General features: G+C 49.2%; 1 protein-coding gene across 32 annotated transcripts in view; it reads left to right on the top strand.

Moving 5' to 3' along the window:
• CAMK2G (calcium/calmodulin dependent protein kinase II gamma) overlaps positions 1-12,654 on the top strand; it is a gene marked incomplete at both ends in the record, with an annotated part of 78,712 nt that extends 66,058 nt beyond the window's left edge. For 6 of the 32 annotated variants that reach the window (XM_080695053.1, XM_080695050.1, XM_080695045.1 and 3 more), the window contains 7 exons: positions 1,372-1,440; positions 2,561-2,605; positions 4,697-4,745; positions 5,908-6,021; positions 7,937-8,012; positions 8,387-8,481; positions 10,914-11,146. In XM_080695053.1, coding sequence (XP_080551179.1) covers positions 1,372-1,440; positions 2,561-2,605; positions 4,697-4,745; positions 5,908-6,021; positions 7,937-8,012; positions 8,387-8,481; positions 10,914-11,146 — 681 coding nt within the window. Of the gene's footprint in view, positions 1-1,371; positions 1,441-2,560; positions 2,606-4,672; positions 4,746-5,907; positions 6,022-7,936; positions 8,013-8,386; positions 8,482-10,913; positions 11,147-12,591 lie in introns of those variants that run through there. The other 26 variants (XM_080695036.1, XM_080695032.1, XM_080695029.1 and 23 more) reach the window with 12 other exon arrangements.
• Positions 12,655-14,887: the final 2,233 nt, after the last annotated feature.

Raw genomic sequence — 14,887 nt, 5'->3', positions numbered from 1 at the left:
GTGTCACCCCGGTGCCCTGGAATCTTTGCCCTTGTCTTGGTATCATCTGGGCTTGGTAGGCATGGCAGCCTTCTTCAGTCAACCCCAACAGAAGGTCACAAAGTGGCCCCTGAGCCTGGACTCATGTTTTGACTACTCCCAGGTCCCCTCTCCAGCCTGCAGAGTTTGGTGGAGTCTTGTAACACTTCATGTGCGGCGCGGCTCTCCATTGCCTCACCCTGGGTGGGGGGTGTCTCAGCCACTGACAGCAAGCTGAGAGGGGACGGTTTCAGGTATGGTCCAAGAGGCCTTCAGACAAGATACAGGACAGTCTAGAGGCTTTCTGTGTGTTCTGTGAGAGAATAAGCATGATCAAGCTGTCAACATGTCCTCATTTACACCCTACACAGAGGTAGGAGCCATATATTTGTCTCTGCTTATTGAAGAACTCGCAGGCATCAGGCTGTTCCTCAGTGGCTGAGACTCCACTGTGACGAGGCTTAGGGTCTCATCAGAGGCAGAGAGCACTATTGTGGCTCACTGCCCAGGAGCTTGGCCTCCTTCCTCATCCACCTCCCCTACCCCTCCCTTGCTGTGCCACTCTGTAATGTCCCGATAGGCAAGGAGATATTCCTGGTGATTGTGTTGCTGTTAGGAGTGTTGACCTGCTGGGCGTCCTCCTCTCTCCTGGGAGCTGGGTTCTGAAGCCACAGCCCCACTGATATTTGTCTGCCCTCCCTTGAGCTCTGCCTTCACTCTCATCTGATCAAGTCTGAGATGTGTAAGGCAGAAGGTGAGCAGCACAGCCCTGTCTCTGTTCTCTGGGGCCCATGGATACATTTTGCATCCAAAGTTGAAGTCCATCCTTTTCCTCTGTGGGCTCCATTTCCTAGACCAGGTGCTCTTGCTCTGGCCCTTTTCAGATCAGGCTTCAAGCTGGTATTTTAAAGGGAAAGCAAGGCAGAGTCTAGGTAAAGGGCAGCAGGAGATTGCCTGCAGAGAAGGGATCCAGAGTTTCTGAATTTTGTTCTGCTTTCTTATAAATCACTGTCCTTTCTACCTGTACAAGGGGGAAGAAGACCTTGAATTTCTTTGGGTTAGGTATGATCATGCAATGACATGGCATCTGGAATAAGCAGAGATTTCTGAAGAGAACTTTAAAACGTCTTTGGCCAGTCCCACCTTGAGGATGCCTCCTGAGCTAGGTCTCTGGGTCTCTCTACATACTGCCTTCCTCCAGGCATCTCTAACCATTGCTCCCATCTGCACAGTGGCCACTCAGGCCTACCTCTTCCAGGCCAGGCCGGGGGAGGGCCAAGGGAGGTCTGGGAGTCAAACCCGAGCAGCTTTGGTGAATCTGGAGGAACTAAACCATCTGTTTTCTTGTCTCAGCCACAGAGCAACAACAAAAACAGTCTCGTAAGCCCAGCCCAAGAGCCTGCGCCCTTGCAGACGGCCATGGTACCTCCTGACTACAGCTTTTCTGCCTCTGCCCCTGGCTGACTCCTGCTGCTTCCCTCTTCCTCTTCTTGCTCTCCCACCCACAACTCCTTAGTCACTTTCCTTTTTCCTATAGAGCAGGCTGCTCTGTGTGCTGTCCCCTTGCCCTTCATTGTCCTGCTTGGCCATGCTCCATCCTGCATGGCAGAACCACTGCTTCTGCTCCTTTCACTGCTGGGGGAAGAGTGATCAGGGCTCTCCGTCAAACCTCCAGCCAGGCAGGGGGCCCCCCAGTGGGTCTGCCATCAGGGCCAGGAATGTGAGATGCTTATAAAAGGAGAGGGTAGGAGCTTTCTCAGGACCTGTACATCAGTTCTTGGAAGCTCCCTTGTAGAACCTTTGCAGAGGAGAGCTGGGTGTCCCACCTCAGGATGCTGCCTAGTTCTCTTGGATCCTGGAGCACCCCATCTGTCTGAGTTCTCTTTGAGCTCTTCCAAGGGGCACTGTGTGTCTCAGAACTCCCTCTGCTAGTGGTAGCTAACTAGAGAGTTAGCAGGGGGGTGCCTGAGAAAGAAGGCAGGTGTTCTACTTCCTGTAGACCTCATGTTGCCTACCATGGTACCATGGGGATACCTGAAGGCAGAAGGTGGGCAAAGTAGGCAGCTCCCTGGGCTCAGCTTGCTGAGGGGGTATTCTGTGTCTTCTTGGGGAACCTTGTCATTCTCCTTTCCCTGTGTCCTTGCCTCCTCTAAGCCTTGATGAACACTGTTGGCATGGCCCAGCCTATGCCCTGAGTCTCCTGGTTCCTCCTTGTACTTGGCCCTTGCCATTCTCACTCTAATGTAGAAAGAACCCTCAGAACCAAGAGGAATCAGGGGCCGAGGCCCTTATCTCTTTTCCAGGTGCCTGCTTCTGTTACACCTGTCCTCCTTAGCAGCTAGCTGTCACCTAAATCCAGGGTTTCCCAGTATTCTAAGACTCCAGTTGAGCAGCATATTTTGTCTTGAGGGGACGGCTGGCTGGCAGGCCTCAGTGGTCATCATAGGATCTCTGAGAGTCCTGGAATGAGGGTGGGTTCCCTCAGGGAAGAGCTTAGTTCTGTCCCCAAGTCAGGAAGGTAATTTTTTATCTTTTCTCACAGGAGCCACAAACCACTGTGGTGCACAATGCTACGGATGGGATCAAGGTGAGTAAGTGGCTCTTGAGCCTGTGTCCTGCTTTCTGGATCAGAAGGATACAGGTGGGCCCAGGTCACAACAGTCCTGCTGATGGCCACCTGCAGGCTGCACCCTCGGGCTGAGGTGTTTGCAGAGGCCAGATTGGTGGTAATGTGTGCCTGTAGGTTGCTCCATTCTGAGGAAGGACAAAACTTAGTGATTCTGAGTCCAGGCTCTGCAGTCTAGCAGACTGGTGTGAATCATGGCTCAGAACTTCTGGGCAAATCATTTAATCACTTTGCATTTGGGTTTTCTTATCGGGAGTCAAATGTCCCTGGGTTTTATCCCCAGTACTGTAAAAATAAGTAAATAAATAAATGCTCCTGGGTTCCATTCCCACTACTGTTTAAAAAAAAAAAAAAAATAGGGCTGGAGGTGTAGCTTGGAGGTAGAATGTCCCTGGGTTCCACCCCCAGACCCACAAAATAAATAAATAAATAAAATAAATAAATAAATAAAATAAATAAAATAAATAAGAATATAACCATACTTTGTTGGGTGTGGTGGCACACACTTGTTATCCCAGTATTTGAGGATCGCAGGTTCACAGCAAGCTTCAGCTACTTAGTGAGGTCCTCTGTAACTCATTGAGACCCTCTGTAACTTAGTAAGACCCTGCTTCAAAATAATAAAATAGGGCTGGGGGTGTAACTTGAAGGTAGAATGCCCCTGGGTTCAATCCCCAGTACCACTAAAAAAAAAAAGAACTTAAGCACACCTTACAGTGTTCTCCACTCCCTCACTTGCCCTCTCTGCCCCCTGTATTTTTTGTAACATTAATAAGTATCTATTGAGCCCAAACACCATCCACAGTTCTCATTATGGAGGTGACAAGACAAATTCTCTATCTACTGGGGTGGGGGAGGGGAGATAAACCAGTAATTAAATAAAGATAAAATCCAATAGCAATAATTTACTCTGCCCTGAAGGAAGTGGCACAGAGTAAAGACAGAGTGAACAGGGCCTTTAATTAAGTGGTCAGGGAAGGGCCTCTCAGAATGGGAGGCTTGAACTAGGAACTAAATGACGGTGGGAGGGAGGGGCAGCCTGGCAGAGGGGGGACTGCAGCTGCAGAGGCATGGCCTGTGAGAGGGTTAGCAGACTCAAGCAGAGCTAAGCAAGGACCAGAGAAGCAGGCAGGGCAATAAGAAGATGCTATTGGCAGTTCTTAGCAGGGGAGTAATATAATTTGTTTGCACTTTAAAAGATCACTGTAGCTGCTCTGGCTTAAGAGACCCTATTTCCAATTTAAAAAAAATATATATATATATATATATATATATATATATATATATATATATATATATATATATATATCTGGGAGTGTAGCCCGGAGGAGAGTTTCCAGGAACCCCAGTACCACCACCAAAAAAAGAAAAAAAGATCACTGTAGCCTCATGGGCAAGAACTTGGGGAGAAAGCAAGAGTGGAAATAGGGAGACCTGGAAGCTGTCTTAGTGGTTCAGGTATGAACTGTTGGTAGCTTGGACTCAGATTGTAGCTGTGCATTTGAAGAGAAATAAGACATGAGATTTATTTTGGAAGTAGAACTGCTGAGTTTTGTATATTTATTTTGTGGCACTGGAGATTGAACCCAGACATTCTACCTCTGAGCTACACCCCTCGCCCAATTTTTTTTCTTGTTTGAAAACAAGGTCTCACTAAATAGTGGAGGGCTTTGCTAAATTGCCAAGGCTGGCTTCAAACCTGCAATCCTCCTGTTTCGCCTCCCAAGTACTTGGATTACAAGCATATGCCACAACACCTGGCTATGGGTTTTATTTTGTATTATTAATCAGGATATAAAGGAAAGAGAAGACCCAAAGATGACTCTAGGTTCTAGCCTTTGTGGCTGGATAAACAGTGCCATTTACTGAGTTAGGGAAGACTAGAGAGGGTGATAACCTCGAGTTTTGTAAGGCAGAGAGCAAGGGGGTATGTAGAAGCTCCTGTGGACCCTCCTGTCACCTTTTACAAATCCATACTCTGCTTTGTTCTGCTTGCTCTCCTGAGCTCCTAAGGACCTGAACATATAGAAACGTGTTCTTTTTGGCCCGCAGGGCTCCACAGAGAGCTGCAACACCACCACGGAAGATGAGGACCTCAAAGGTAAGTGCTGGCCCTGGAGGGGAAGGGCCCCACCATGGCCCAGGTGCATTGGTACTGATAGGATGTACCTTATTTGTCCCCAGAACTGGGATTGGTGGCTCTTCAAATCCAGGAGAGGACTTGGCATAAAAGCTACTTTCCATGGGTCAAGATAGGAGGCTCCTGTTTGGTATTGCTGAGCTGGGCAAAAGGCCTCTTTCTTCTTAGATCCAAGTCTAGAGTAAATAATTAACTGTACCTAGGGTCAGAATGGAATGGCATCTCAGAATAGGGACATTTCAGGTCATTGTAAAAGTAGGAAAAGGGCCAGGGGTGTCGCTCAATGGTAGAACACTTCTGAGTTGAATCTCCAGTGCCACAAAGGAGTGTCTTGGGCCCACTGGGACGAGTTGGTTGCTCTAGGCCCAAGACCTGACCATGAATGAGTAAACTGACGTGATATCTGTGGAGCCATGCTTGAGTGTGTCTTGGAGGTCCTGTGAGGGCCACCTCAGCTTGGGATTGGCCAGAGTTCCAGGGCCTGTGGAGAGCATGGCAGGCCAGACCAGTGGGAATCTGTCCAGTGGGAATCTGTCCTGTTCTTTGGGCTGGATTCCTGGAGTTGCTCCCTCTGCCTTCAGTAAGTGCCCTTTGCCTAAGCCATCAGAAAAGATGGAAGATGTTGTAGGACAGAGTTAGAGAGCATGCCCATAGCTAATAAAGGGCATCAAACCTTTGACAACCAAAGAAATTTGAAAGCATAAAAAATAGGCATTGTAAAAAATAGTAAGTACCACCAGGGCTGCTGGGAGTCAGATCAGATCAATTCTGTTTGGCAGTCCTGGCAGAATAGGAGGCACTGTCATTACTGGGCTTTTGACCTCATAGCCCCGCCCCTCAAACATCTTTCCTAGGAGCAGGGCTCCTTGTCCAGGCTGTTTTGAGGCTTATCTGGGAGCTACAAGCCCAGATCTGTGCACCTTCCAGGTGCTCCCACTGGGGGGCCTCTCTGGCAGAGGCAGCGGAACGGGATGTGCTCCAGCGTCCACCGCAGCCTGAGGCATCACCTTGCCCCGGCTCTGCAGTGCCACGGACTCGGGTCCTGTCCGGCTTGCTCGCTCACCTGCCTTGTTCTGTTTGTTTTGGCTGCTCTGCCTTGCCCTGCCCTGCCCTGGCTGGCTAGCTGCCCCGCTCCGCACTGGGAATGGCAGCTCGATGCCTGAAGGACGGAGCTCCCGGGACAGAACAGCCCCCTCTGCAGGCATGCAGCCCCAGCCTTCTCTCTGCTCCTCAGGCAGTAAGTGTGAGGGAGGCACATTCTGGCTTCCCATTTCCTGGCTCATCCCAAAGCCCCTCAGGGATCCCCTCCAGAGCTGTCAGCCCAGCCCAGCTGAGTATCTTAGTCAGCTTCAGGAGCACAGCTTCTGCCAGGGATGGGGGAATAGCTGGAGGCACCATTAATGTCAGGCAGGGGCCCCAAAGAAATACAGAAGAGTGGGTGGGTGGGAAAACGTGGTGTGGAGGGAGGGAGTCAAAGGCCACTGGGATGTGCAGTGGGTCCTGCCTCAGCAGCAGCCAAAAAGGGGGATAAAGTCAGAAATGGGGTCCATGGGGGGTTGGAGTGGGGACATTAGTAAAATTTAAATAGCTCAGGAATTGTTTTCAGGGTAATGTCATATATTAAGAGCAGCAGATTTAGGGTGAGGCTGGTGAGTTTAAACCCCAGCTACACTAACTTCAAAGGTGTGTGAGGTCGCTTAGCTTTCCACAGCTTTAGTTTTCTTATCTGTAAAGGGAGAAAATGGCATCTATCTCTAGCATTGTTAGGAAAACTAAATGAGAGTAGAAGGTCTCCACACAGTGCCCTGCAGCGTTAATGGCAGTTTGAATTTATAGTTTTAGTTTTGTTTGTGTTAAAGGATGCCTCTCTTTGCTTCTTTTCTTCCCACCCTCTATCCTTGCAGTTTCTAAACAATCCTCTTCACCCACAGGACCCCAGGCAGGTCCTCCAGATGTATTTGGTGTGGTTGGAGAAGGGCTGTGTGCTGTGTGGCTGAGCCTTCTTGCTTCCTTAGAAAGGGACTAGAACTCACTGGTTCCCTAACCTGCTGCTTGCTCACCCAACGGTGGTGGCTGTGGGCCCCCTCCTGGTTGCACCTGTGGCTGGGCCACCCCCTCCCCGGTGGGCCTCTTGGCTATGCTAGCCCAGCTATGCCAGGCTGGGACAGTTCTAATGCTCACATTTATCTTGCAGCCTCCACTCCCATGAGAAAAGGTTTGTGGCCTGGGCCAGCAGGGGCTACAGTCATGGTTAGCCTGAGCTCCGTCAAGTGCCCCTTGTCCTGGTGGCACCCCTGCTAATGGTGGAGCTCCTTGTAAGCACACCACCCAGGAGAGCTGCTGGCACCAGTTGTCCCTTGGCTGGGGCATGGGGTGAGGAGGGAGGCTCTGAAGACATCAACTCTTCCTCCCTGTCATTCTGAGCCTTGTCTTGCTTTCCTTGAGGGATATATCTTGGCTTGAGAGATGATAGGAGATTTGTAGCTTTTCCAAGGCATGTTCAGGGTAAAAGGAGCCATCTCTTGGGTAGGAGGCTGTTGAAAGTTTTTACAGCTCTAAGCTCCCTTATCCCAGAAAAGCCCTGTAGGGGAGATGAGCAAGGTAAAGAGCGCTTTGATCACCCTTTGGAGCCTTCATCCTCAGCTAGACTCTGCTCTCAGACTAGCTGTAGCCCAACGCTAGGTTCTGGACCACTGAATGAGGGCTGAAAATGGGGATGGTAAATGAGACCTGATTGAGCCCCTTCCAGTGAGAGAAATAAGTTGGGGGTGAAACCAGCCATATTGGGAAATGTTTCTCTCAGAGACTGAACCGCTGGGGTTAGGGACACACACACTCTGGGTAGATAATTGTGTTTTCTGCAACTTGGTTGTTGATGGAGAAAGAGGTGAAAGCCAGGGAACCGAGCCAAAGGGTGGGCTTGGAGAGGAGGTGGTCCTTGGCTCTGCACTGGCCACAGGGGATAGAAAGAAAGGTGAGCTTGCTCTTCCTGCAAGGGCCTTTAAGATAGAGAAGAGGGATGTCTTTGACAAAATGACCATGGGGAACTCCCTGAAGGATTGAGGAGGGCTCTTTATCACTTGGGAAGTTGTCCAGTAGGTAAATTGGTGGTTTTTTTTTTTTTTTTTTTTTTTTTTTTTTACCCTCCACAGTGCGAAAACAGGAAATTATTAAGATTACAGAACAGCTAATTGAAGCCATCAACAATGGGGACTTTGAGGCCTACACGTGAGTATAGATCCATTTCCTTGAGACATAGGTATTCTCTCAAGGCCTTCTCTGCTTCCAAAAAGAAGCTTGGGACCCTGGGGAAAGGGCAGCCTGGGCTTTGGGCATTATATCCGTGTTCAACCCCAGGCCCTTAGACTGGGAGCCTTTTTACATAGATTTGCTGTTTAGACATCCCATGGCATCCTGACAGTGACTAAAAGGACAGGGCTGTGTATTGCAGCAATCAGACCCCAAGGATTTGGGCTGTTATGTGAGAAAATACCCATAGCTATCCTGCTGCTAGGGGACAGACACCACTGATGAGGAATAAAGACATGATTCCCATAAAGGCCTGACAAGCTGGTTTCTGCTTTTTTTTCCCCCCCCTGCAGGAAGATTTGTGACCCAGGCCTCACTTCATTTGAGCCTGAGGCCCTTGGTAACCTCGTGGAGGGGATGGATTTCCATAAGTTTTACTTTGAGAATCGTGAGTGGGTTCGTGCTGCTGATATACTCCTGCCTGCCCCTTCCACCCCTTTTGCCTTCGTCCCCTGCGCTCCTCTTCACCCTCCTTGGCTCTTCCCCTCTTATTTGACCTTCCCGCTGTGTCCCACTCTTTATGCTTGCCACCTTGTGCTCTGCTGGCTTTGCCCCCTGGTGACCTTAAAGTGGCACCTTAGGAGGAGCCCTGAGTGCCCATTCTGTCTGCAGCTGCCTCGGCAGTACTGGTCAGCACAGTCAGGGCCACTGTATTTATTTAAGCCTCGCCTCTTTCCAGGGCAGATTGCAAATCCTTTGAGATTAGGTTGAGACGATCTCAGCAAGTAAAACCAGAGTTCTGTGTGTGCAGTTTCACAATGGAGGAAATTAAAACCAGGATAGGAATGTGCAAGCAAGTAACGCAGGGCACTTGGTGGTGTCTGCGAGACTGGAGTTGTGGCTAGGGACCTTGAGAATACTGAAGGAGGCAGGCATCCTGGAAGGGGAGGAGTGTGTCTTCTAAGTAGTTCTTGGGATCTCAGGAGACAGGATCGATTCATCACCCCCTCCCTCTTCCTCTCCACTCCCTAGAGCTCCCCAGCCCCACCTCTCCTCCTCTTGTCCACTCTGTCCTGGGCCTGTTCTATTCTGCCCTGAGGATTTTATTGTTGTTGTTGCTGGAGTTTTTCCACTGACTTCCACCCTCTCCACATCTCAGCTGCCTATGTAAACTCTCAGATATCTAAGTAATTCTATTAGCCAGCAGCAGTTCCAGAGCTTATGTTAGTTCTGAAGAGAGTCTCCTGCAGCCTGTGTAATTTTGGAATTAAACTAAAATGTGGATTTCAATAAAAGTATTACAAGTCTGCACAGTATATGTTGATAATGGCAGTCCCACTTCCTCTGCCTGTCCCCGAGATCCTGAAAGCTCTGGGGATCCTGTGCTTGGTGCTTTTGGTGCTCATTCTTTTTAACTCATGGATCCGTTTTGAATGTTTGTAAGTTCATAATTTGCTCTTCAGCCCTAATTAGAGACACACCAACCTTATGGAATGTAAACATCAGCCTAACAGACTGAGGATGTAGCTCAGTCGTAGACCACTTGCATGGGGGGCCCTGGGTTTGATCCATAGCACCAAAGGAAAAAAAAGAATGGAAAGAGTCACATGGTCCTGATTTAAATGTATGATATGAGGAAATTACTTAATTTCCATGAACCCATTTCTTTCTTATAATGAAAAAAATAATAACAACAAAGAAATACAAGTCACACATGTAAACCCCCCAGCACAATGCCTGATTAAGAGTAGCTGTTCTTGCTGGCTCAAGAGACCCTGTTTCAAAATAAAAGATATAAAATAGGTCTGGGAGTGTATTCTGGAGGTAGAAGGGTTTCCAGGAACCGCAGTGCCACCAAAAAAAAAAAAAAAAAAAAAAAAGAGTAGCTGTTCTAGCCAGGTGTGGTAGTGCATGCTTGTAATCCCAGTGTTTGAGAGGCTGAGACAGGAGGATCGCGGTTCACAGTCAGCCTCAGCTACTTAGTGAGGCCTTCTGCAACTTAGTGAGACCCTGTTTCAAAATAAAGAATAGGGCTAGGATTATAGCTCGAAGGTAGAATGCCCCTGGGTTCTATCCCCAGTACTGGAAAAAAAAAAAAAAAAAGAGTAGCTGCTAAACTGGGTGTGGTAGCACACACTTGTAATCCTAGTAACTTGGGAGGCTGAGGCAAGAAGATCACAGGTTTAAAGTCAGCCTCGGCAATTTACTGAGATCCTTCGCAACTTATGAGACTTTGTTGGGGTGGGGGGTGGGGTAGCTTAAAGGTGGAATACTTCTGGGTTTAATTTCTAGTATCAGAAGAAAAAAAAAGGCCGGGCGTGGTGGTGCAGGTTTGTAATCCTCGCACTTGGGAGGTGGAGACAGGAGGATCGTGCAGGTTCGAAGCCAGCCGTGCTGGCTTAAGAGACCCTGTTTCCAAATAAAAAAATAAAAATAAAAAAAGAGTAACTGCTAGCTGGGTATTGTGGTACACATCTGTGCATCTGTAATCCCAGTACTTGGGAGGCAGAGACAGGAGGTTCATAGGTTTGAAGATAGCCTAAACAACTTAGCAAGACCCTGTTTCCAAATAAGAAATAAAATACTAAAGGTGTAGCTCAGAGGTAGAATGCCCCTGGGTTACACACACACACACACACACACACACACACACACACACACACACACAGGATAGCTGCTATTGTGCTCTTGTTACCTACATTTCTCTTTTGGATAACAGACTAATGTAATGGTATCCTGAGCTCAGAGGCTCTGTGAAGACTTTGAGATTCTAGAAATGATTGCTGGAGGGAGGTTGAGATTGGGAAGTACAGGCTGGGAGGAAACGGGTGCCCAGGCCTGACCCCATCCTACCTCCCCACCCCGTCCTGTCTCCTGCAGTCCTATCCAAGAACAGCAAGCCCATCCATACCACCATCCTAAACCCACACGTCCACGTGATTGGAGAGGACGCAGCTTGCATCGCCTACATCCGTCTCACCCAGTACATCGACGGGCAGGGTCGGCCTCGCACCAGCCAGTCAGAGGAAACCCGGGTCTGGCACCGTCGGGATGGCAAGTGGCTCAATGTCCACTACCACTGCTCAGGGGCCCCTGCCGCACCGCTGCAGTGAGCTCAGCCACAGGTGCACCTGGAGGGGGAAGGGGCTGAGGGGGGCTGGCACAGGGGGGTCAGAGGAGGAAGAGGAGGCTAGGAGGCGACACTCAGGGAGCAGGCCATCCAGGGACATGGCAAAGTCTGAGCAGTGCAAATGTAATAAGTTATACTCTGAAATCAAACTTGAGTCTAGTTCCGTGGCTCCAAATTGGATACATACATATAGACATGTCACCTCTCCTCGCTAAGTCTGTTTCTTTAGTTGTCAAAAAGAAGGAAAGAGAGACCCAGCATTCAGGAGGCTGAGACTGGAGGATCACGGTTCGCAGGCAGCCTCAGCTGCTTAGTAAGGCCCTCTGCAACTCATTGAGACCCTGTATCAAAATAAAGAATTAAAAATAGGGCAGGAGATGTAGCTCAGTGGTCAAATGCCTCTGGGTTCCATCCCCAGACCCACCAAAAAAATAAAAAATAAAAAAATAATAAATAAAAAAGAAGAAGAAGAAGGAAAGAGAGCTGGGCATGGTGACGCATGCTTGTTATCCCAACATTTGGGAGGCTGAGACAGGAGGATCATGGTTTGCAGACATCCTCAGCTACTCTTTAGTGAGGTCTGTTGCAACTTAGTGAGGCCCTGTTCCAAAATAAAGAATAAAAAAATAGGGTTGGGGATGTAGCTCGGAGGTAGAATGTCCCTGGGTTCCATCCCTAGTACTGCAAAAAACAACAAAACAAAACAAACAAAAAACACAGCTGGGAAGTTGGGCGGCTGGTTGTACGCATGTAATCCTAGTACTTGGGAGGCTGAGACAGAAGCATCGAGGTTCACAGACAGGCTCAGCTACTTAGGCCCTCCACAACTTAGTGAGACCTTGTTTCAAAATAAAGAATAAAAGCCGGGTGTGGTGGTGCACGCTTGTAATCCCAGCATTTGGGAGGCAGAGACCTGAGGATCACGGTTCACGGACAGCCTCAGCTACTTAGTGAGGCTCTCTGCAACTCAGTGAGACCCAGTTTCAAAATAAAAAGAATAAAAAAATAGGGCAGGGGTGTAGCTTGGAGTTCGAATTCCCCTGGGTTTCATCCCCAGACCCACAAAAAAATTAAAAATAAATAAAGAATAAAATATAGGACTGGGGATGTAGTTCAGAGGTAGAATGCCCCCAAAGTTCAATCCCCAGTACTACAAAAACAAAAAATAAAAAAGGTCTGGGGTTTGGGGTTTAGTTCATAGGTAGACTGCCTCAGGTTCAGTCTCTAATACAATAAATAAATAAATAAGTAAAGCATTTAGTAAGTGCTTAAATGTGAAACAATGCTATATATTTCACTGTAGCTGCCCCCTACCCCACCCTGCCTTTTTCAGACAGACTTAGCCACAAGTATAGCATGGCCTGGGAATGCCTGTTGTGCTCACTGTCCTCTACTCTGTCACCATGTTCTGTCTGTCCTGTTTGACAGGGGCATTTAGGAGATTCCAGCTGGAGGTCTAACCTTTGCAGCCAGTGGCTCTGGAGGGCCTGAGTGACAGCGGCAGTCCTGTTCGTTTGAAGTTTAAAACAATTAAATTACAAAGCGGCAGCAGCCAATGCACGCCCCTGCATGCAGCCCTCCCGCCCGCCCGCCCGCCCTTCGTGTCTGTCTCTGCTGTACCAGGTGTTTTTTACATTTAAAAGAGAGAAAAAAAAAGGAGATTGTTTAAGACAAATGGAATCATACCATGATGCGTTTTAAAACTACCGATAGCCCTCGGGCTGGCAAGAAGGCAGGAGTTTGTGTGATGCCTGTCCTGGCGAGAACAGTAAGCTCACCCACCAGCCCTAAAGAGGTGAGCTTGGCCCCAGGCCCCCGTGGACTCAGAAGACGAGGCCAGGACTCTGACAGAGCTTTGGGGGCCATGTTGTGATTGCAGCCCCTGAGGTGGCCTGCTCACCCCAGGTCTAGGAGTGGACTTCTTCAGAATTTGAGTAGGCACCGGAATGAGGCTGATGAAGACATCAGCATTCTTGGAAGAGAATGCAGAGCTCCTCACCTGCCGTGGAGGCAGCTGAGACGCAGTGGCCTCGGGAATGGGGCCTGGAGTTTCCTGTGCTGTTCCATTTAGTGCAGAGAGAATTGGTGCTGCAGAAGTGTGTCCACTACAGAACTGATGAGAAACCTCGTGTTAGTCTGACATGCACTCACTTACTCATCCATTTCTATAGGATGCACAGTGCACGTGGGCCCTGATACTGAGGCCTGATCTCTGCAGCTGGGAAGGGGGAGGGGTTATTGCTTCGATTCCTGTTTGTTTTCTTAATAACTTAGCAAGGAGAGAACCAGGCCCTAGTCAGGGTTTCTTTTGCTGCCTTTGGCAGTTCTGTTTCTGTGCTGATCTGGACCATCTTGTCTTGCCTTCTCACAGTGGTGGTCCCCATGCTGACCCTCATCTGGGCCTGGGTCCTCTGCCAAGTGCCCTGTGGGATGGGAGGAGTGAGGCAGTGGGGTGAGAGGCAGGCGGTGGTTGTTTCTATGCATTCTGCCCTCAGGGCTGCCTCCTTTCTTACCTTACTGCGCGTCCATCTCTTTCCCTGTCTTTGAGATTGACATAAATGCTCTGGCAAGAAGTAGTAGTGTCCTCTTTAAAGAGGCCTCTTTACTGACCAACTGAAGTATACACTTACTGCTGGACAATCTGCATGGGCATCATCCCCCTCACCTGCATGTACCCAAAAGTGTCCAGAGTCAAGGCTCCTACACTCATTGTTCCTCTCTGTGCTCAAGGAGCTCCATTCCAAAAGGAAAAGATCTGTACCCAAAGCCAATTAGGGAGAAGGTGATGGAGGAGCGAGTGGTCACTGCCTTGATTTCCTCCAAACAACTGTGCATATTTATCTGCACAAATATCTGCACTTTGTGGGGAAAGTGGGTAAACTCCAGCTCCCTGGACTACCTTCAGGAGGTGCAGAAGCTGGGAGAAGAGGCAAAGCTACAGGTTTACAATGGAGCCACCTAAGAAGAGAGCAAACTCCTAGATGCCAGGCTCCTGGAGCGCCTTGTGCATGCCCCAGCCCCTGGGCCCTAGCCGCTTCCTGCCCTGCAGCCTGCAGTACCATTTTGCAGATACCTTGACGACAGGGTTTGGTTTTGCTGGCTTGAAGACAAATGGTCTTAGAATTCATTGAGACCCATAGCTTCATATGGCTGCTCCAGCTCCACTTCTTAGCATTCTCACTCCTTTTCTGGGGCTAATGTCAACATCTATAGACAATAAACTTAAAAAAAAATAAACTTTTAAACAGGAAATGGAAGGCATTCGATGCAGAATTTTTGCATGATGACATAGAAATAATTTAAAAATAGTGTTTGTTCTGAATGTTGTTAGACCCTTCATAGCTTTGTTACAATAAAACCTTGAACTGAAGATATTTAATAAAATAACCTTAAAACAGCCCATTGTGTTGCTGCTACTGGAGACTTATGGCCGAGGGCTTTTCTTTTAGCGGCCTGCGTTACTGGACTTCAGGTAAAGGGAGGCAACTCCATCCTCTCGCGTCTCTGTCATCTTAGGGCACTCGCCTGATCTCCGTCCAGGACCGGTCGCGGTGGCAGCGGAGAAGAAGCGCCAGCACCCAGCCGCCTGCCAGCGCGGCCGAGCCACGGCGGGGCGCAGGGGGACGGGGCGGACCCGGGTTAGAGGGCGGGGCCCGAGTTGGCCGGGCCGGCGGCGGGGCGGGGCCCGGGCTCGAGGGCGGGGCCGGCGGCGGGGCGGGGCCCG

Source organism: Muscardinus avellanarius, assembly GCF_963383645.1.
Source record: "Muscardinus avellanarius genome assembly, chromosome: 4".
Taxonomy (NCBI): domain Eukaryota; kingdom Metazoa; phylum Chordata; class Mammalia; order Rodentia; family Gliridae; genus Muscardinus; species Muscardinus avellanarius.
Note: the sequence above shows the minus strand (reverse complement) of the source record. Positions and strands in the feature narration are given on the sequence as shown.